The 23,248-nt window shown below is 43.7% G+C and overlaps 1 protein-coding gene across 1 annotated transcript; it reads left to right on the top strand.

Annotated features, from left to right (window-relative positions):
- Nucleotides 1-110: 110 nt before the first annotated feature.
- Nucleotides 111-21,147, top strand: ECHDC3 (enoyl-CoA hydratase domain containing 3). Its single transcript, XM_058191108.1, has 5 exons — nt 111-321; nt 9,113-9,234; nt 12,449-12,546; nt 14,000-14,200; nt 18,377-21,147. Exons 1-5 carry the CDS (start codon nt 152-154, stop codon nt 18,689-18,691), a joined length of 906 nt encoding a protein of 301 aa, XP_058047091.1. The 5' UTR covers nt 111-151; the 3' UTR covers nt 18,692-21,147.
- The last annotated feature ends 2,101 nt before the right edge of the window (nt 21,148-23,248 follow it).

The raw sequence follows: 23,248 nt of genomic DNA, 5'->3' as shown, positions 1-23,248 counted from the left end.
CCCAACGGCACCAAAAAGTTTGCAAAGAGCAAAGTACGCGCGAGTTTTTTTTTCGCGCGGGGCGAACCCTGCCAGCAGCGCTGCTCCTCCGCGTCTGGCCGGCAGGGGTCCCCCTTGAGCCGCTGCCGCTTCTGCGCCGCTGCGAGGAGCCATGGCCGCTGCAGCCGTCCGCGGAGGGCTTTGCGGGGCGAAGCTGGCGCGGCTCGTCCTGGGCAGCCGGACTGCTTCGACCGGCAACCCCGCAGCCCCAACGCCCGATGGGCAGCGCCAGCAGGAGCAGCAAGGGAAGCTCACCCGCGTGTGGCAGAGCGAAGGCATCAGGTTGGGCAGAGAAGGCAAAGCCCGGGAGGGTCCGGGTTAGAGTAGAATAATAATAGATAGGATAGGATAGGATTCAGGCTAGGTTAATAGTATAGAATTCAGGATGGAATAGAATAGAATAGAATTCGGGATAGGATATGATAATAGAATATAATAGGATAGACTTGAGGATAGGATAGGATCGGATAGAATTCAGGATAGGATAGGATAATAGAATATAATAGGATAGAATTCAGGATAGGATAATAGAATAGAATAGTATAGAATTCAGGATAGGTTAGGATAGAATTCAGGATAGGATAATAGAATAGAATAGGATAGAATTCAGGATAGGATAATAGAATAGGATAGGATAGAATTCAGGATAGGATAATAGAATAGGATAGAATTCAGGATAGGATAGGATAGAATTCAGGATAGGATAATAGAATAGGATAGAATTCAGGATAGGATAGGATAGAATTCAGGATAGGATAATAGAATAGAATAGGATAGAATTCAGGATAGGTTAGGATAAAATTCAGGATAGGATAATATAATAAAATTGGAAAGAATTCAGGATAGGATAGTATAGAATTCAGGATAGGATAATAGAATAGAATAGGATAGAATTCAGGATAGGATAGGATAGAATTCAGGATAGGATAATAGAATAGAATAGGATAGAATTCAGGATAGGTTAGGATAAAATTCAGGATAGGATAATAGAATAGAATAAGATAGAATTCAGGATAGGATAGGATAGGATAGAATTCAGGATAGGATAATAGAATAGAATAGGATAGAATTCAGGATAGGATAGGATAGGATAGAATTCAGGATAGGATAATAGGATAGGGATAGGATAGAATTCAGGATAGGATAGGATAGGATAGTGGGGGGCAGGACTGCCCCTTCTCCCTGAAGGCCCCCTTGGCTTGGGGATATCCTTCCTTTGGCAAACCCGAGCATTGAGTTTTTCAACTACGGGTTACAAACCTGGAGGATCTCCAGCACCAGCGAGTGTCTGGGATGAGGTGAAGCGGGAGGAGGAGTTCTAAGCTGGGATGTCCAAGCTGGGCTGACTTTGCGGGGCACAAACATAGAAGCCATCGGGGTTTTTTGTCTCTTGCTTCCCCAAGAAAAGTTTTAAAGCGGCGTTTTTCAAAGTCGGCCACTTTAAGGAGCCGTGGACGTCAAATCCCAGAATTCCTCAGTCAGCTTTAAAGCCAGGCTGGTTTAAAGAGAACGCTTGCAATGCCTTTCTTTCTTTCTTTCTTTCTTTCTTTCTTTCTTTCTTTCTTTCTTTCTTTCTTTCTTTCTTTCCTCCCTCCCTTCCTTTCTTTCTTACCTACCTCCCTCCTTCCTTCCTTCCTTTCTTTCTTACCTTTCTCCCTCCCTCCCTTCTTTCTTTCTTTCTCTTTCTTACCTTCTTCCCTCCCTCCCTCCTTCCTTCCTTCTTTCCTTCCTTCCTTCCTTCTTTCTTTCTTTCTTTTGCCCTGATGGTAAGTAATATTGCCTTACTCACTGGGTCCAAGGTCCTGCAACTGGACACAATCCGAAATCTGGAAAGGGCTTGGCATGCCATTTGCAAATGAAACAGATTTTGTCTTTGCATAATTGGGTTTTTTTATTTTTTATTTTTTTTAAATACGAGTAATGCAAACAATACGAAAATATACATATACATCTAAATACAAAAAAAAATAAATACAAATAATACAGTGCACAGTGGAGACCATTTTTCCCTCCTTATATTTCTTCTTCTGTAACAGCTAAAAGATGTACAATATATCCCAGTTGTGCCCTTATCCCCTCCAAAACAACATATATTCTTCAGTAGATTTATTCCCTTTGCCTTCCACCAACACTGATTTTATAAAATCCCCCCATATTTCATTATAATTGTTTGCTTTAATCATCCCTTTTTTAAATTTAATTTCTGTTGTTAAGTTATCATTTGTTGCCATACTCCAAATTTCAAATTTCTGATAATACTGATAGCAAAACTAGGTAAAGATCATACAAACCCAGGATCATATAGACCAATCTCCCTTATTAATCAGGACGCTAAGATTTTTACAGCAATATTGGCCAATGGATTGAATATATTTATAGAGAATTATATTAAAAATGATCAGTGTGGATTTATAAGAGATCGGCAAATGTCAGATATAGTAAGAAGGGTATTAAACATAGGTTATTATATAAAGAATCAAAAATTGAAGGCAGGTGTATTAGCATGAGATGTATTTAAGGCATTTGATTGTGTGGAATGGCTTACATTGAAGATATTAATAGAGAAGTTAGGTTTTGGAAAAAAAATAAGACAAGTGATAAATCAATTATATTCAGAGAATAAAGCGAATATAGCTATAAATGATGGTATTACAGAGACAATAACTTTTCCATAATTCTTGAATGTTGCTGTGATTAGCTGACCATAGCTTGTCTAGATCTGAAAGAGGAATTATAATTATGAGATCATCATTTTGGGGTACAATTCAAGGTGTATATATGTTTTCCCTTCCTATTTCTCCACAACAACAACCCTGTAAGGTGGATTGGGCTGAGATAAGGACGGACCCAAAATCACCCAGTGGGCTTTCATATCCAAGGGAGGGCCAGAAGCATTCTAACACACATAGCACAACCTGATAGCACTTTTTAAAACAGGAGTGGACAAACTTTTATGTCAATTTTATGGCAATTTTATGACCTGTGGACTTCAGTTCCCAGAATTCCACAGCCAGCATGGAATTCTGGAAGTTGGAAGTTCATTGCTGATAAAGTGGTCTTAGTTGCCTACCCCTGTTTTAAACCAATGCATCTTTGACACATGCTGTAATGATTGGGTTTACACACCATGTACATTTACATAATATAAATTTATATTTACATTTACACACACTACAACAATGTGCAAATTCACCCCTGGCTGATCCAAGTAGAATTCAGCTAGGACTGGTCATACATCTTTTTTTTTCCCAGCAATTGAAACTTCGAATAGTTTCCAGTCTATCTGAAAATAAATGGGTCAAAATAAAGTCTATTTGTAAATGAATGGGTCATAAGTCAAGGACTATCTGTACTGAATTATATTTTTACAGTATCTGAGTCAATAGAAGCCATCAAACCATTAACTAAATATTTGGAATGAAATCACCTAACATCCTAAAACGCCTCCTGTTTTTCCCATAAGGTCAAGTTTACTAACTGCAAATTTAGCAAGCCTCTTTTTTTCAAAAACAGCCTCTCCCCCAAGGCACAATTAATTAATAACTAATAAAGCATCAGCAAGAAATTCCTTCCTCGAAAGGTTAAGATAATGATCAGTTTCTAATTAACCAAGTGAACTGACCTGGGCAAAGGGAAGGAAGTAGAAACGGGAATGAATTAATGGTGGATTAAATTTAGACGGGAGGAAGCGGTTGAAAAAGTGATTCAGAAGGGAGCCTGAGTATTATCTGGGTATAATATCTTTTGAGATGACCTCAAAAATCAGAAAAATCCACTTTGCAAAATCCATTTGCAAACGATGTCTTGATTGGTTTGGGGCCAAATCACTTCCTAGGCCACAGAAACACATTCTCAGCTTGCAAATATATTTGATCTCTATTAGGTGTGGTATTCACTTCCTGTGCATACCGGTTCGCAAATGTGAGCATGCGCGCATCCACGTACTCGCATGCGCCCGGCCTTCCAGCCCATGTGCTTTGCTGGTGCGCGTGCCTTCTGCACGTGTGCCTGGCCTCAAAAAATGTGCCTAAATAGGATGGCATGGAGCCGGGGCGGATGGGCAAGCCCATCTGTGACTTCCGCTACCGGTTCGGGCGAACTGGTTGGAGCCGGCTAAAGAGCACCTCCGATCTCGAATCAGTGGACAGCAAATACAAGAGCATCTATCAGTTATTCAGTCAAGGAACCAGATTGTTCTCCTCCAAAGTGCTTTTTTGCTTTATATAAGCCAGGGGTGTCAAACTTGATTTCATTGAGGGACGCATCAGGGTTGTGTTTGACCACGGAGGGCGTGACCATGATGGCCGTGGCCATGGTGGGTGTGACACAGGACTCGTGGGGGGCCAAGTGCTAAGGCAGGACATCCGTGAGACCCTCCCTCCCATTATAACCCCTTCCTTCCTTCCTCCCTCCCTCCCATCCATCTCTCCTCCCTCCCTCCCTCCCTCCCTCCCATTCATCTCTTTCTTCCTTCCTTCCTTCCTCCCTCCCTCCCATTCATCTCTTCCTTCCTTCCTTCCTTCCTTCTTTCCTTTCTTCCTTCCTTCCTCTCATCCATCTCCTCTCTTCTTCCTTCCTCCCTTCCTCCCATTCATCTCTTCCTTCCTTTCTCCCTCCCTCCCTCCCTCCCCTCCCTCTCCTCTCTCCTTCCTTCCTCCCTCCCTCCCATTCATCTCCTTCCTTCCTTCCTTCCTTCCTTCCTTCCTTCCTTCCTCCCTCCCTCCCTCCCTCGCTCCCATCCATCACCTCTCTCCTTCCTTCCTCCCTCCTTCCCTCCCATTCATCTCCTCTCTCCTTCCTCTCTCCCTCCCTCCTTCCCTCCCATTCATCTCCTTCCTCCCTCCCTCCCTTCCTTTCGTTGGAAGAAATGTCCATCTGGGACTGGGTTCAATTCCAAGTGGGGAGAAAGACACTGGAAACATGGTGGCTGTTTGGAAAGATGGTGGACAGGACCACATGGTTTTGAAGTCCTGGGCAAAAAAAAGGAGGCAGAGATGCTGAGAGTGCCTGGGTTTTATGCCCTCTCTGGGCTTTTGAATTTGAGCTTGTATTCTGATTGGTTGTCAGACTCCCATGGGGCCATGCAGGGGTACATTTGTAGGTTGTCTGTGTCCCAGGCTTGGTTGACCCTTGCTGGGTGATGAGGTAATGAAAGGGCTTTGGGCAATTCCTACTATGGCTCTGCCTGAAGGAGGTAGATCTTTGTTATGTAGCATAGACTGGCCCAGGCCTTAATGGCCCATTGACAAAGATGGGAGGGGCTGAGTTTCTGCCTCCCTTTTAGGGGAAATATTCTGCCCTTTTAATATTTCCTAAAGGGATGCGGTAGCTCAGTGGCTAAGATGCTGAGCTTGTCGAGCAAAAGGTCGGCAGCTCGGCGGTTCGAATCCCTAGTGCTGCTGTGTAACGGGGTGAGTTCCCGTGACTTGTCCCAGCTTCTGCCAATCTAGCAGTTTGAAAGCACGTAAAAAATGCGAGTAGAAAAATAGAGACTACCTTTGGTGGGAAGGTAACAGCACTCCGTGCACCTTTGGCATTGAGTCATGCCGGCCACATGACCACGGAGACGTCTTCGGACAGCGCTGGCTCTTCGGCTTTGAAACAGAGATGAGCACCGCCCCCTAGAATTGGGAACGACTAGCACATACGTGCAAGAGGAACTTTTACCTTTACTAATATTTCCTAAAATATTTCATTTTCCTAGGAGAGGGGTGGGTGCTAATTTCCTACACTTCCTTCTTTCCTTTCTTTCTTCCTTTTCTCCTTTTTCCTTCCCTCTTCGTTCTTCCTTCCCTTCTTTCCTTATTTTTCCTTCCTTGCTCTCTTCCCATCTTCCCTTCTTTTTCTTTGCCTTTCCCCTTTGTCTTTCCCTTTCTCCTTTCCTGTCCCTTCTTGCAAGGGAATCGGCCATGAAGATTTATGTCGCGGGGCAACACCCACGACTAGTCCAGGGGTCTCCAACCGTGGTCCCTTTAAGACTTGTGGACTTCAACTCCCAGAGCCCCTCAGGCAGCAAAGCTGGCTGAGGAACTCTGGGAGTTGAAGTCCACAAGTCTTAAAGGGACCACGGTTGGAGACCCCTGGACTAGGCAGAGAAGAAGTAGTGGAGTACAGGTAGCTCTCAACTTACACCGGTTCATTTAGTGACCGTTCAGAGTTATAACGGCACCAAACACGGTGACGTATGACCGTTTTTCAAAATGGAGACCATTGCAGCAATTCCCATCATCACGTGATCAAAAGTTGGACACAATTGGAAGAAAAACCCTGTGGTAGGGATTCTCATTCCTATCCCAAAGGTGCTTTTTTTCAGGAGGCAATGGGACTTTCTTTTTTTTTTTTATTGAAAAAGTTTTAACAAGCAAAACCATTTTTCCCCTTTTTTCCCCCCCTCCCCCCCACAAAACCCCCTTCACCCCTCCCTTCACCCACCCACACCCCGGCTTCCCGGGTCAATCACAAGGTATTGTTATACATAAACCAAACATAGAGTAAAATTTTCCCTTCTAATCCAATTAATCTCGTCCAAATCTTTTCATTTCCCAACCACCACCCCCCATTACATAAATTAATACTTCCTAATTATTCAAAGGCAATCTGAAATTTCTTAATCCGATATCTATTTTGAATATAATCAATCCATTTTTTCCATTCAATTAAATATCTTTCCTGCGTATTGTCTTTCAAAAAAGCTGAAATTTTAGCCATTTCAGCCAAATTAGTAACTTTCAATATTCATTCTTCTATTGTAGGTAACTCTTTTTTCTTCCAATATTGTCCAATCAACAGCCTTGCTGCTGTTATTAAATTCAGAATCAATTTAGTCTCAATCCCTGTACAATCCGTTATAATTCCCAAAAGGAAAAATTGCAGCAGGAATCCTCCAAATTTTTATATTTCTTAATTATTGGTATCATCTGGAACAGAAACAAAAATCTAGGTAACACATTCATTTTGATAGCCGCAATCTTCCCCAATAGCGATAGCTGCAATTTTTTCTAGACCCTCAACGGGACTTTCTTGTTTTTTTCTTTTGAAGACATTTCACTTCTCATCCAAGAAGCTTCTTCAGCTCTGACAGAATAGTGGGGGATGGAAGGATTTATACTCCTTGCAGACAGCTGGTCATTTGCATCCTTTTAGATCAGTGGTAGTCAACCTGGTCTCTACCGCCCACTAGTGGGCGTTCCAGCTTTCATGGTGGGCAATAAGGGTTTTGTCCGATACTGAAGCACTTTCCTTCTTTAAAAAAGTTAATTGACTTTTTAAAAAAATGTTCATAGCATTATTTAAAAACATTTTCATTAGGTTTTCATAAAATTCCCCGTGACAATTTAAATTTCTGAAAATATACTATTTGTATCGCCCGTGCATAAGTTTAGTTCACGTTATGTAAGTGAAACTAAATGGCGCTATAGTGTGACTGCAAACAAAAGAGCCTCGTCCCAGAATAGCTCGTGCATCTCCCCCCGCACAACCCAGCTGTAGCAGACAAGCAGAGCTGGTAGCCAGCGCCCCCCACACACAAACCCAATCCACGATGCGTGAGAGGCATGCGCAGACGATGATACATGGCGCATTACTGTGGAACCAGTGGGTGGTTAGAAAATTTTACTACTAACAGAGGTACAAAAGTGGGTGGTAGGTATAAAAAGGTTGACTACCCCTCTTTTAAATCATGGACACCAGTGGTGAAATCTGGACCAGTTTACTACCAGTTCAGCACGCATGCGCAATGCGCACCATGCACCAAATGCGAGGTGCGGGCATGCAGTGCATGGCAAAAGGAAACATGCGGTAAGTAGAACAACGCACAGGAGGGTGATCAGCTATGGTACGCAATCTTTTTTTTTTTTGTACTTTTAAAAGCATTTTTTTTACAATCTATTTGACCAAAGAAGTTGTGGAAAAAATGCTTTTAAAAGTAAAAAAAAAAAAAGGCTCTGATGATCGTGCAGCTCAGCTGGGCATGGGCAGGGTAGGAGGGATTTTTGCTACCGGTTCTCCGAACCACCTGCCGCCATCGCATACCGATCTGGTCCGAACTGGGTGCATTTCACCCCTGATGGAAACCCATGACCTGGATGACTGAGAATCTCTACAGACTTTTAGCTATACAATTTGGGATGAACACCCTTGGAATGGTGTGGGAATAGGAATGGATTTCCAGAGGAAAAAAATTGCAGACTGCAGGAACCAGGAGCCCTACTCAGGTGATCCTGAGGTCACATATAAACCTCCAAGCACTTCAACGACCCTCTAAAAGGATGCAAATGACCAGCTTTCTGTAAGGAGTATAAATCCTTCCATTCCTCGCTATCCTTTCAGAGCTGAAGAAGCTTCTTGGATGAGAAGCGAAACGTCTTCAGAAGACGAAAAAACAAGAAAGTCCAGTTGCCTCCTGAAAAAAAGCACCTGTTCTGTTTCCCTCCCCCAATACTCCCAACAAAGAGTCAGTCAAAGGCCTCCTTTTCTAATTTATTTACATAAATAAATGTTCTGGCCACATCTACCCACGGGCCTGCCAAGTCTCTGGAGATAACGAGGAAATTATAGATAAGGCCAGAATTACTCACGAATATATTCTTCCCTCCATTGATACAGTTTGCCCGCGCAAATTCACTGCTTTGTCCAAGACAAAAAACCAGGAAGTTCCGCCTCCTTTTTATAGTCTCTGCAGATGTCACTGCATGACTCATCATTCTTTGGCTTTGCCCCAACGCTTCCTCTGCTGCGCGCGCTGGTCACGTCTGCGCGGTCTTGCATCACTCCAAAACTGTTCTTGGGGCGTTGCCAAATCAGAAGAAGGCCCGGGAGAATCAGGCCTTGCCGGCCCCTCCTCCTCCCTTTGGGTGAGTGCCAGGGAGGGAGTGGGCCCAGAAGAAGCAGGCCTTGCCAGGTCTTCTCCCTCACTTTCTGAATCATCCGAGTCCAGGAGTCCGAGTCCAGGAACCTGGGTCACAACAGCACCTTTGGGACAACCATGACCTGGATGACGGAGAATCTCTACAGATTCTCATTCTTACTAAATGGCTTTCCATGACAGCTTATAAACATTAATTTTTCTTTACAGGAATATTGTCCTGAGCAACCCTGGGAAAAGGAATGCGCTCTCCCTCTCCATGCTGAAGTCCCTCCGTCGGGATATTTTGCACGATATTGACAGCACGGATTTGCGCGTCATTATCATTTCAGGTAGGTTGTTCATCCGCAATAGAAAATGGAATTTGGCAGAGGGTTCTTCTCGATCATTTGCATCTAACTGTCATTTGTCTAAAGCAGAGACTCAGTGTCAACAGTCTCCCTTCTTAAATCCATGAGGTTTTAAGTTACACAGGTCATCCTCAACTGTTAAGTTACAACAGTTCATCTAGCGACCGTTCACAGTGACCTATGACCGTTTTTCACAGTTAACGGCCCTCGCGTCATCCCCTTGGTCACATGTGTCAGGGTCCCAAGGAACACTCCCAACGAAATAAAGCTCTGAGGCTTGAGGTTCCTCAAAGTTCCAATTTATTAGAGATGTCATGTTGGCACAGCTGGGAAAACCCGAAACTGAAAGCTTCCAGATTTTCCACACCCAGCTGACAGTTCACAGCCCTGCCCCACACCCACAAGTTCATCACATTGTCCACTCAACTCTTCACACTCAATTGGATACAATCTTCAGGCAGTCTCCATAAGACGCAGGATGTCCTTGAATACGGAATGTTGTTATGACTAACTTTCTACCGCTCCAACAACAACCCCCTGCCAACTTCCCCAGCTAAAATATGTGGCAGTTAAGAGGCAAAAAGAAAATTGCCTTCAAAATTCAGACGCTTGGTAACAGAGGTGGTACTCAGCTGGTTCAGACCGGTTCACCCGAACCAGTTACGTAAATCGTGGGTGGGCCCGTCCACCTGCCTCTGCTCTATGCCATCTTATTTAGGCACATTTTTGAGGCCGGGCGCATGTGCAGAAGATGCACAAGCAAAATGCATGCGTGGAAGGCCGGGCGTGTGCGCTGAAGGTGTGCGCGAAGTGAGCATGCGCGGACATAGCGAACCGGTGGTAACAAAATGTGAAACCCACCGCTGCTTGGCAACTGACTCATATTTATGACGGTTGCAATGTCCCGGAGTCATGTCATCATCCCCTTTTGCGACCTTCTGACAAGCAAAGTCAGAAAGCCAGATTCACTTAACAACCGCGTTAATAATTTAACAACCGCACGGAATAACTTAACAACTGTGGCAAGAAAGGTTGCAAACGGGGGGCAAAACTCACTTAACAAATGTCTCACTTAGCAACAGATGTTTTGGCTTCAATTGTGGTCGTAAATTGAGGATTGCGTGTATATCATCCTTACCAGGTGTAAGAATGTAAGCAGTATCTTACTGGATAACCCTGGGCCGATCTAATCCAGCAATCTGTTCTTATATTGGTGTGACTTCTCTCCAAACCTTTATCTGTTGAATTCAGCTATCCAAAATCAGGGTTCACACAAAACTCTTAAGCCATAATACAGGTTTGTTTGGGCTTGTCTATTAGCAAAAACCCAACCGTGAATCGGCCATCCAACTCTGTTGATCTGTTAAACTATCTGTTAAGCTATCAACAGGCACATAGAGATAAGCAACATCAATGCACACAATCAAAAAGGCCCAAACTAAATCAAATAGATGGTAAATATACAAATATATGTTGGAGGTGCAAGAAAGAGGTCAGAACATATAAACACATGTGATGGGATTGTGACAATGCCCCAAAAATATGGGACATGGTGTGTAGAGAAATTAGAGCACTTTTGAATGTAAATTTAGATATGTCACCGAGTATTGCATTATTGTTGCTGATGGAACAACGGGCTATAAATGACACAAAAAAAGAAATGATTGTAAACTTGATAATGGCAGCTAGATTAGTGATGGCTAAATACTGGGGATGAAATTGGGATAGTCAAAGAAATGAATCATATAATGAAATATGGAGGATGGCAACAAACGATAAATTAATAACAGCAATTAAATTTAAAAAAGGGATGATTACAATGAACTATTATGATGAAATATGGAGGGATTTTATATATCAGTGTTGGAGAGCAAAGGGAATAAACCTACTTAAGAATATGTGCTGTTTTGGGGGGGGATAAGGGCACATATTTTTTAGCTGTTATAGAAGAAGAAAGAAGAAGAAGAAGGGCCGTGGTGTGGCTCAGGTTGTAAGAAGCCTGTTATTAAAACACAGCTGCCTGCAATTACTGCAGGTTCAAGCCCCACCAGGTCCAAGGTTGACTCAGCCTTCCATCCTTTATAAGGTAGGTAAAATGAGGACCCAGATTGTTGGGGGGGCAATAAGTTGACTTTGTAAATATACAAATAGAATGAGACTATTGCCTTACACACTGTAAGCCGCCCTGAGTCTTCGGAGAAGGGCGGGATATAAATGTAAACAAATATATATATATATATATAAGGGAGGGGGAATGGTTTCTGGGAGAGGGGATGCACTGTATTTTTGTATTTTTTTTCTTTTTCTTTTTTGTATTTAGATATGTATGCATATGTTTGTATTGTTAGCGTTACTTGTATTTAAAATAAATTTAAAAAATAAATTTAAATTTTAAAAAAATAAGCCCCAAAGGAAACAAAAAGACCAAAACACCTTTTCATCCGCAATCCATATCAGCAGAGATTAATATAAAATTAACACTAGGCCAACAATCAAGTAAACAATACTCCCAATCAAGGAATTTCCAACATAGACAAACAAACAATAAACAACAGCCTGATCAGGGGACCATCATGAAGATTTCCCACCCACACTGACAGGGCAAGCCACTAGTACATAAAAATAAGAGGTAACCCCACTCCCTTGTAGCACTGATGCGGTTACCTAGTTTGGTAATGAAATGTCAGCCAGGGGACCACCAAGCTCAAAGAGCACCAAGGACCCTGCACTCCAACCATGATGGCTTGTGAATCATGTTTCAGCATGTCATGCAAACGCAATAATTGGTGTATTTTTCTATAGAACAGGGGTCTCCAACTTTGGCAGCTTTTAAGACTTGTGGACTTCAACTCCCAGAATTCCTCAGCCAGCTTTGCTTCGCTGGCTGAGGAATTCTGTGAGTTGAAGTCCACAAGTCTTAAAAGTTGCCAAGGTTGGAGACCCTTGTTCTATAGAACATGGTTAAGCATGTTCTAGTTCAGTGTGTTGTATGAGCTAGGTCGGGTCTCCACCCTTGGTCCCTTTAAGACTTGTGGACTTCAACTCCCAGAGCCCCTCAGGCAGCTTTGCTGGCTGAGGGACTCTGGGAGTTGAAGTCCACAAGTCTTAAAGGGACCAAGGATAGAGACCTCTGAGCTAGATCATTGTGGCCTCCTGTGCAAATATCTCCTCCTCCTTTTTCCAAACTTCCCTGAAGCTGAAGGTCCTGTGTTCTCCTCTGGACATGACTTGAAGGAACTGACTCCAAAGGAAGACCCAAAGCAGCACATGGACATCTTTAAAACCTGTTCAGAGGTGAGTTTCCCCATTGGTCAACCCTGTGAAAATTTTCTCTCTTTTTTACAGTTGGCTGACTTCTCTCTCTGTCATTGTCTGCCAAAACGTTAACCTTAAATCAGGGGTCTCCGAACTTGGCAACTTTAAGACTTGTGGACTTCAACTCTCGGAATTTGAAGTCCAAGACTCCTGATGTATCACTGCATGCAACACAGTGGCGGGTTACTACCAGTTTCAGGCCAACCGGTAGCAGCGGCAGTGGGAGGCTCCTCCCAGACATCATCAAATACGCTTGCACATGCACAGAAGCTTCCAAAGATCAGAAGATTGCTACCCTATCTTCATTTAGTCTCTCGATTCTTTTCATCTTCTTTTCATAAGAGTTCGTACCTAAGCTAGTGTTTCTCAACTGTGCCGCTTGAAGATGTGTGGACTTCAGCTCCCAGAATTCCCCAGCCAGCATGAGAAACAGTGGTGTGAGGCCCTCACCCTCTTCTGCATTCTTCTCCAAAATCCTTCTAGTTCTTCAGGGTTTTTGACTTGGGTTGACCAAAACTGGACCACTGTATTCCAGATGTGATCTAACATAGGGTAGAGTCAAACTGTCATTTCTTCTGATCTCCACACATTAAGAGGGACACCTGATTGTGTACATGTAGCCTATGACTATCATGAAGTGTTGTGTTGTGATTACGACCCCCGAGCCTGTCCTCATGGAGGAGGATGACTGAGAGTGATGGAGAGGAGTCGGCAAGGCCTCCCTCAGCAGGACCCTCCTCTCTGGCACCGCCCCAGGTTCCAGCTGCTGGCCAGGAGGAGGAGCTGACAAGACCTCCCTCTCACGGACCCTCCTCCTCCCTGGCAACGCCTCGAGTTCCAGCTGCTGACGATCAATCTTGGATTGACCCGAGGCAGCGACGAAAAGATAAGTGTGTGCAGCAAAGGAAGAGGCGTGGCAGGCCCAGCGATTGCTGAGTCACTGAGCCACACCCCACAGGGGATAAAAGTGGGTGGAGTTGCCATCTGGCCCTTGTGATGGACAAAAAGCTACCAAGTGTGAATTGCAGATCAGTCGTTTGGGAATTAAAAGGCCTGGACTGTGCAAAGGATTTTTCTGTGAGCTCTTGGCAACAGATTCTGGACACGTGGGCTTCTGTCTCCGTAAGAGATAAGGAACTCGGAACTTGGCAGGCCTTTGCACTGTCGCTGCCAAGTCTGTCATCCACTACAGAAAGTCAGGTCTGTTGTAAATATAAAGGACTGTGGGACATGTGTCTCTGCAAGGTGGGGAGGGGGACAGAACATGTTGTAAGTGTTGTACTTCGATGAAGGTATCTTTTCTTTTACGTACATTGAGAGCGTATGCACCAAGACAAATTCCTTGTGTGTCCAATCACACTTGGACAATAAAAAAAGTATCTTTTATTCTATTCTCTCGTTTCCTTTCTTTTTTTAAAACACTTCCGAACAGGTCATGACGTTGCTTCCGAAACTGCCCGTCCCCGTGATTGCCAAAGTGAATGGCCTTGCCACAGCCGCCGGTTGCCAGCTGGTGGCCAGCTGTGACATTGCCGTGGCCAGCGAGAAGTCCAAGTTTGCCACCCCTGGAGTGAACGTGGGTCTCTTCTGTTCAACGCCCGCAGTAGCCATTGGAAGATCCCTGCCTAAAAAGGTTAGATCTTATCAACCAGTGGGCCTTTGTGGGCCTTCCATATTTATTTATTTATTTATTTATTTATCTATCTATCTATCTATCTATTTGGTCATCGCATATAAGATAACAGGTAAAAGTATAAACATAATTTGGATACATGAAAAGAGTAAAAAGGGAATATTAGGACAGGGACGGTAGGCATGCTGGTGTGCTTATGCACGGCCATTACAGACCCCTTAGGAATGGCGTGAGGTCAACAGTAGATAGTCTAAGGTTAAAGTTTTGAGGGTTTGGGGAAGAAACCACAGAATCAGGTAGTGCATTCCAGGCATTGACCACTCTGTTACTGAAGTCATATTTTCTGCAATCAAGTTTGGAGCGGTTTTTATTTATTTATTTATAATCGAATTTGTATACCGCCCTTCTCCCGAAGGACTCAGGGTGGTTAACAGCCAGTTTAAAAAACACAATATAATACAAGTTAAAAACACTATAAAATTAATATAATTTATGGCCAAAATACTAAAAACTAACGATAACAATAAAACTAAAAACCCCATTAAAACTACAGTTTAGGCTAGCCCTGCTCAAATAAATAAAAGAGTCTTCAGCTCGCGGCGGAAGGTCCGGAGGTCAGGGAATTGGTGAAGCCCCGAAGGCAACTCATTCCAGAGGGCAGGAGCCCCCACAGAGAAGGCCCTCCCCCTGGAGGCCGCCAGTCGACATTGTTTAACTGACGGTACCCCGAGGAGGCCCTCCCTGTGGGAGCGCACAGGTCGATGGGAGGCTGTTGGTGGCAGTAGGCGGTCCCGTAAATAGCCCGGTCCTAAGCCATGGAGCGCTTTAAAGGTGGTAACCAGCACCTTGAATTGCACCCGAAAGACCACCGGAAGCCAGTACAGACCGCGCAGGAGAGGTGTCACATGGAAGCCACGAGGTGCTCCCTCTATCACCCGCGCGGCCGCATTCTGGACCAGTTGGAGCTTCCGGGTGCTCTTCAAGGTTGACTTTGAGTTTGTATCTATTATTTGCTCGTGTATTTTTGTGGTTAAAGCTGAAGTAGTCATTGACAGGTAGGACATTGTGGTAGATAATTTTATGTACTACGCTTAGGTCAGACTGAAGTCTGCGTAGTTCTAAGTTGTCTAAGCCCAAAATTTGGAGTCCGGTGGCATAAGATATTTTATTGCGAGCACAGGAGTGGAGGACTCTTCTTGTGAAATATATCTATTTCATATTATATATATAATATGTATTATTATATTCAAGGATAAAACAAGGATAAAACAAGCAAAATTCTGCAAGGATAAAACGAGCAAAATTAACATGAGCAAAATGGAGCTGTGGAACTTCTGGCCACAAGACCATGGTCTACGGCCACCGCAGTTGATTTGAAAAAGGAGTGAAGGCATACAGATGTTGCTTGACTTACGATCACAATCGAGTACAGAATTTCCTCCGCTAAGCAAGACGTCAAATGGGTTTCGCCCCACTTTATGACCTACCTCGCCACGGTTGCTGAGTGAATCACTGCAGTTGTTAAGCTAGTAACACGGTTGTTAAGTAAATATGGCTTCCCCCATTGACTCTGCTTGTTAGAAGGTCACAAACGGGGATCACGTGACCCCGGGACACTGCAACCGTCGTTAAATATCAGCCAGTTGCCAAACAGCTGAACTTTGAGCTGTAGGGATGGTGCAACGGTTGTAAGTGTGAAAAAATGGCGATAAGTCACTTTTTTCAGTGCTGTGATCATTTGAAAAGCTACCTATATTAGCAAATAGTGACCTTGCAATATGGATTGTTAATAGTTCTGGGCTGCATAAACAGAGGGATAGAATCAAGATCACGTGAAGTGTTAGTACCACTTTATAATGCCTTAGTAAGGCCACACTTGGAATATTGCATTCAGTTTTGGTCACCACGATGTAAAAAAGATGTTGAGACTCTAGAAAGAGTGCAGAGAAGAGCAACAAAGATGATTAGGGGACTGGAGGCTAAAACATATGAAGAACGGTTGCAGGAACTCGGTATGTCTAGTTTAATGAAAAGGAGGACTAGGGGAGACATGATAGCAGCCTTCCAATATCTCAGGGGTTGCCACAAAGAAGAGGGAGTCGGGCTGTTCTCCAAAGCACCTGAAGGCAGAACAAGAAGCAATGGGTGGAAACTGATCAAAGAAAGAAGCAACTTAGAACTAAGGAGAAATTTCCTGACAGTTAGAACAATTAATCAGTGGAATGACTTGCCTGCAGAAGTTGTAAATGCTCCAACACTGGAAATTTTTAAGAAAATGTTGGATAACCATCTGTCTGAGATGGTGTAGGGTTTCCTGCCTGGGCAGGGGGTTGGACTAGAAGGCCTCCAAGGTCCCTTCCAACTCTGTTGTTATTATTATTATTATTTATCACTCCCTGCGATATCCTTTTGATTAAACATGTTAAAGAATTGAATATAATGAGGGCAAACTAGTAATGAAAAGAGAAATCGGGTTCTACAGAAATCTTGAGCATAAATCCTCAGCACTCTCACCTAAACATTAGTACAGTAGAAAGGGATTTCCAAATTCTGGCTGCCAACAAAGAGTTGTATAACCAACTATTGTCGTAAAGTACAATCTTCTTTGAGACTCCTGACTGTCGATTGTTCGCTTCCTGACCATTTGAAGTTACAACGGCACTGAAAAAGATGACTTATGACCGTGTTTCACACTGTGACAAACCATGGCAGCATCCCCATGGTCACGTGATCAAAATTCAGATCCTTGGCAACTGGCATGTACTTACGACGGTTGGAGTGTCCCAGGGTCATGTGATCCCTTTTTGCGACCTTCGGACGAGCAAAGTCAATGGGAGAAACCAAATTCTCTTCAACAACCGTATTACTACCTTTTAGTGATTCACTTAACAACTTCGGCAAGAAAGTTTGTAAAATAGAACAGGACTTACTTAACAACTTCCTTGCCTAGCAACAGAAATGTGGGGTTCAGTTATGGTCGTAAGTTGAGGACTATCTGTATAGCCAACTGCGTTGTAAGGTAAAACGTTCTTTGAGACCCCTTGTTATTTCATGGAGATAACCATGATTTAAATCTTGGCTACAATACAGGATGTTTTTAGTCTAAACCAGTGGTAGTCAACCTGGTCCCTACCGCCCACTAGTGGGTGTTCCAGCTTTCATGGTGGGCGGTAGGGGTTTTGTCCGATACTGAAGCACTTTCCTTTTTTTTTTAATTTAACTGACTTTTTAAAAAAATTTCATAGCATTATTTAAAAACATTTTCATTAGGTTTTCATAAAATTTAAATTTCTGAAAATATACTATTTGTATCGCCCGCGCATAAGTATAGTTCACATTACGTAAGTGAAACTAAATGGCGCTATAGTGTGACCGCAAACAAAGGAGGCTCATCCCAGAATAGCTCGTGCATCTCCCCCCACACCACCCAGCTGTAACAGACAAGCAGAGCTGGTAGCCGGCAGCCCCCCCCCCAAAAAAAACCCAATCCACGATGCGCGAGAGGCATGTGCAGATGACGATACACAGCGTATTACTGTGGAACCGGTAGGCGGTTAGAAAATTTTACTACTAACAGAGATACAAAAGTGGGCGGTAGGTATAAAAAGGTTGACTACCCCTGATCTAAACAGTTGTGCCTTCAATGGTTCCAGATCTGACCCTAATTACAAATTAGCCAAGATTAAATGAGCCTCGGTGGTGCAGTGGTTAGAGTGCAGTACTGCAGGCTACTTCTGCTGCCTACCTGCAATTTGGCAGATCAAGTCTCACCAGGCTCAAGGTTGACTCAGCCTTCCATCCTTCCAAGGCTGGTAAAATGAGGACCCAGATTGTTGGGGGGCAAGAGGCTGACTCTGTAAACCGCTTAGAGTGGGCTGTAAAACACTGTGAAGAGGTATATAAGTCTTAAGTGCTATTGCTATCAGCTATGAGTTGCCACCTCATTCCAAAATCAAAGGAAAGATGCTACCTGTATCTCCTTAAGCCAGCTCGCTTCTTCTGAAAGCAGAGGTCGCTGGAGAAGATGCTCCCACTGGTAATTTGAATGCATGCCCAAATTCATGCAAACTATCCATCCGGTGGTGTTTCCTAGCTTTAACCTGCCCATCAGACGGGCATCAGAATCTTGAAGTGAGCCAGAGGACAAACATCAAAGTCTCAGGTGTTTTCTTTCAGGTGGCACTGGAGATCCTCTTCACCGGAGTGCCCATGACAGCTCAGGATGCCCTTCTCCACGGACTCATCAGCCGAGTTGTACCTGAGGACCAGCTGGAAAGCGAGACCCTGAAAATTGCCCGAAAGATTTGCCAAAGCAGCCGGGCTGTGTTAGCTCTGGGGAAGGCCACTTTTTACAAACAGATGGAACACGATATTAGCACGGCCTACCAGATAGCTTCACAGGTCATGGTGGAGAACCTGGCTCTGAAGGATGGACAGGAAGGGATTGAGGCCTTCGTTTCTAAACGCAAACCCAACTGGTTCCATTCTTGAAAGAAATATTTCCAAGGAACATCTAGGCCAGGGGTCTGCAAACTTGGCTCTTTTAAGACTTGTGGACTTCAACTTCCAGAGTTCCTCAGCCAGCAAAGCTTGTGGACAGCAAAGCTGTCTGAGGAACTCTTGGGAGTTGAAGTCCACAAGTCTTAAAAGAGCCAAGTTTGCAGACCCCTGATCTAGGCCAGTGTTTCTCAACCTTGACAACTTGAAGATGTGTGGATTTCATGCTGGCTGGGGAATTCTGGGAATTGAAGTCCACACATCTTCACGTTGCCATGGTTGAGAAGCAGTGGGTGGTATTCAGATGGTTCGGACCGGTTCAGGAGAACCGGTAGTGGTGACCTGTAGGTGGGTCCACCCATCCACCCACCCACCATGGCGCTATACCATCCTATTTAGCTACATTTGCTAAGCCGCGCACATGCGTGCAAGCCAGGCGTGCGAGCAAAGCACATGCACAGAAGGCCAGGTACCTGTGTGGAAGGCAAACGTGCACATTTTCGTGTGCGGTGAACTGGTGATAAAATTATCTGAAACCCACCTCTTGTTGAGAAGCATTGATTTAAGAGCTTTAAGGGCCCTTTATTTGGTCAATACAATCAGTTTTGGATTTCCCAAACCTGCTTTGAAAATCCTAGGACTTTCAGCTTGCTTTAAGGGATCCGCCTACGAATATTGATTTAAAAAGCGTCTTGCACTCTTGTCTGTCCTAATCATTTCTTTCAGGCACTCTGATTTGTGAAATAAAAGTGGCCTTTGTATTTCCACAACGCTGTTAAATGGCTGCATTGTAGGTGCTGTTTGCATAAGGTATAGATAAAGGTTCCCCTCGCAGATATGTGCTAGTCGTTCCCGACTTTTGGGGGCGGTGCTCATCTCCGTTTCAAAGCCGAAGAGCCAACGCTGTCCGAAGACATCTCCGTGGTCATGTGGCCGGCATGACTCAACGCCAAAGGCGCACAGAACGCTATTACCTTCCCACCAAAGGTGGTCCCTATTTTTCTACTTGCATTTTTTACCTGCTTTCGAACTGCTAGGTTGGCAGAAGCTGGGACAAGTAATGGGAGCTCACCCCGTTATGCGGCACTAGGGATTCGAACCGCTAAATTGCTGACCTTTCGATCGACAAGCTCAGCATCTTACACACTAAGCCACCGGGTCCCTATGCTGTTTGTATACAACATGCTAAACTGAGTTAGCATGATTTGGTTATTTTCTTCTCTTTGGGTGGAATGTGTGAATCCAGACCATTGGGTTAATATATGATTTAAGGCAGGAGTGAAATCCAGCAGTTTCAACAGGTTCTGGCGAACCGGTAGCAGAAATTTTGAGTAGTTTGGAGAACCGGCAAATACCACCTCTGGCTGGCCCCAGAGTGGGTGGGAATGGAGATTTTGCAATATCCTTCCCCTGCTATGCCCACCAAGCTACGCCCACAGAACCGGTAGGGGAAAATTTTGAATTTCACCCGATTTAAGGCAGTAGGTTTTTTTCCCCCAAAACTTGGCAACTTGGTGTAGACTTTGTGTAGATTTGGCAAAATGTGTGGACTTCAATTCCCAGAATACCCCAACCAGCACGCTAGGAGTTGAAATCCTCACATTTTAAAGTTGCCAAGTTTGAAAAACACTGCTTTAGGTTATCTTGTGAATCCTGAACACGGATTAATACAGTAAGTAGATTAGGTATGTTGTACAAATCCACACACTATATTGGATGGTTAAAAAGAGCAGAGATGCATGGTTGCCGAAATTACAAAGTCTACGTGTACTACTATGTGGATATGAATTTAATAGTTGCACGTTATTTCAATTATAACAGATTGTGATTACCGGTGTGAAGCCATTGTTTTGCCTAATCACAGTTTACTAAATAATCCACCATATCTGAATAGACTAGTATATTAAACCAAAATCTGGGCAAACATATATTGGCTTAATTTAATTTCTCCAGTATTTTAGGCTTATAAATTGTGATTTCCTTGGTTTATGACTTCAGATGTCAGGCGCGAAGAATCAGGATCTTTCTTGTGGGTTATGCCAAGCGCCTGGGAAATCTGAAGATTCAGGCTGCTCAAATAGGTATAAAGATTTATTGCAACCTGAAGCTCTCTACAAGAATCTGAACTACTGACGTTCAAAGCAATTTGGCGATAGATAAAGAATTCACGGTAGGCTGGACTTAGATCTCTTGTGGGCGCGCAGGTACTCATGACTTATGACGTGTTTGACGCCCCCCTCGCTGGTTATTTCCTACAGCAGAGGTGTCAAACTGGATGTCAAGGTTCCAGAAAAACCTCCTCTGCATAAAAAAAACTCAGAAGCCATTGTCTTTCAAAGTTTTTTACTAGCCTAAGGAAACTGGCACACGATGAGTGAAATTCCAAAACTGAAACTTCCGGATTCTTTTCCCAGTTATACAAACCCCAAGAGTCCCACCGCCCTAACCCCTTTGCCGGTCATATGGTCCAATGTTCTTCCACTTTATTTGAAAGCTCTTCTTGCCACTCCTTTTGCAGATGCGAACACAATCTTGACCGCTTGAAGAATGTTACCATACCCCTCAACCCCACTTCTTCCCCTCAGGGGAAAAATGTGGCAGCGTCTGGAAACTTAAGGCCTAGTATGGTTTCCAGGCCTGACACTCGATTTCATTGAGGGCCGCATCAGGGTTGTGTTTGAGCTCGGAGGGCCTGGAGGGGGGTGGCGTGCGTGACCATGGTAGGCATGACACAAGACTCGGGTCTGGGGCCCCTGTGGTTTGATAGCCCTCTGCCAATGAAAATGGACACACATACCCCGTGCCCCATTTTCGGCGCGGATGGTTTCCCGCACCCCCCTGCCAGTGAAAATGGAGCTCAGGGGGCTGCATGGTTCCATTCGCACCCAATTTTTGCTGGTAGATGGCTGCAGGAAGCCGTAACGGGCAAAAACAGGGCCTGGGATGAAGATCATGCGCAGCACAATGTCACGTTTAATCAAAGCTGGCTGGGTGACATTGGGGCAGTCACAAGAAGGTGGTGAGGTCTAGAAATAGATATTTTTTTTATTTTGTCACACATGCATCAACATAAATCAACAAAATATCATATAAGCATATATATGAGCAAAAGTATGTAATAATTGTATTAATTTGATATAATGAAAGGAAACATTAGGACAGGAACGGTAGGCACTTTTGTGCTCTTATGCACGCCCCTTATAGTCCTCTTAGGAATGGGGTGAGGTCAATGGTAGACAGTTTTTGGTTAAAGCTTTTGAGATTATGGGAAGAGACCACAGAGTCAGGTAGTATGTTCCAAGCGTTAACAACTCTGTTACAAACGTCATATTTTCTGCAATCAAGAGTGAAGCAGTTAACATTAAGTTTGACTCTACTGTTTGCTCTTGTATTATTGCGATTGAAGCTGAAGTAGTCTTTAACAGGAAGGACATTGCAATAGATGATTGTGTGTGTTAAACACAGGTCTTGTCGGAGTCGGCGGAGTTCTAAGTTTTCTAATCCCAGGATTTCAAAGTCTGGTGGTATAAGGTATTTTGTTGTTTTAAACTACTCTATCAAGCAAATTCAGCTGGAATTTATCCTCTGCTTTGATGATTCCTGAATTATGTCTCCCAAGCTAGAGGCATCTGGTGTAGAAAATATTTCTATATGTATAGGGAAAAATGCTGGCCCTTCAGGTATTTCTGAATGTCAATTCCCCTACTTCTTTAGCAACCCCTTCCTACTAGGATAAGTAGGAAGAGGATAATTAGAACTGCAGAAAAAATAATTGCTACCAACCTGCCTTCCACTGAGGACCTGTATACTGCACGAATCAAGAAGAGGGCCGTGAAAATATTTGCAGATCCCTCGCATCCAGGACATAAACTGTTTCAACTCCTACCCTCAAAACGACGCTATAGAGCACTGCACACCAGAACAACTAGACACAAGAACAGTTTTTTCCCGAAGGCCATCACTCTGCTAAACAAATAATTCCCTCAACACTGTCAGACTATTTACTGAATCTGCACTACTATTAATCTTCTCATCGTTCCCATCACCAATCTCTTTCCACTTATGACTGTATGACTGTAACTTGTTGCTGGCAATCCTTATGATTTATATTGATATATTGACCATCAATTGTGTTGTAAATGTTGTACCTTGATGAAGGTATCTTTTCTTTTATGTACACTGAGAGCATATGCACCAAGACAAATTCCTTGTGTGTCCAATCACACTTGGCCAATAAAAATTCTATTCTATTCTATTCTACTAGCTGGATTTGAATATTGTTCAGGAGGTATCGAGCTATTCTAAGGATGAACACCAGGGGGCGATGTCCACATTCTAAACCCGCCAGTATCTTTCATAATTTCTCTGCCGCAGGAAGGATTCAGATAATTTCTCTCCGACCCACGAATCGGGCAGGAGGAAAATAAGGCAAAAGAATTCAGGAATTCATTTTCACTGCCTGGTTTTCAAAGTCTCCAAACACAACTCATCGTTTATTCACCGCAAATTGGCACTCGGTTAACTCGGAGGCATCCTCAGGAAATCCAAGAT

This window comes from Ahaetulla prasina, chromosome 7 (genome assembly GCF_028640845.1).
Source record: "Ahaetulla prasina isolate Xishuangbanna chromosome 7, ASM2864084v1, whole genome shotgun sequence".
Taxonomy (NCBI): Eukaryota; Metazoa; Chordata; class Lepidosauria; order Squamata; family Colubridae; genus Ahaetulla; species Ahaetulla prasina.
This window is presented reverse-complemented; position numbering and strand designations above follow the sequence as displayed.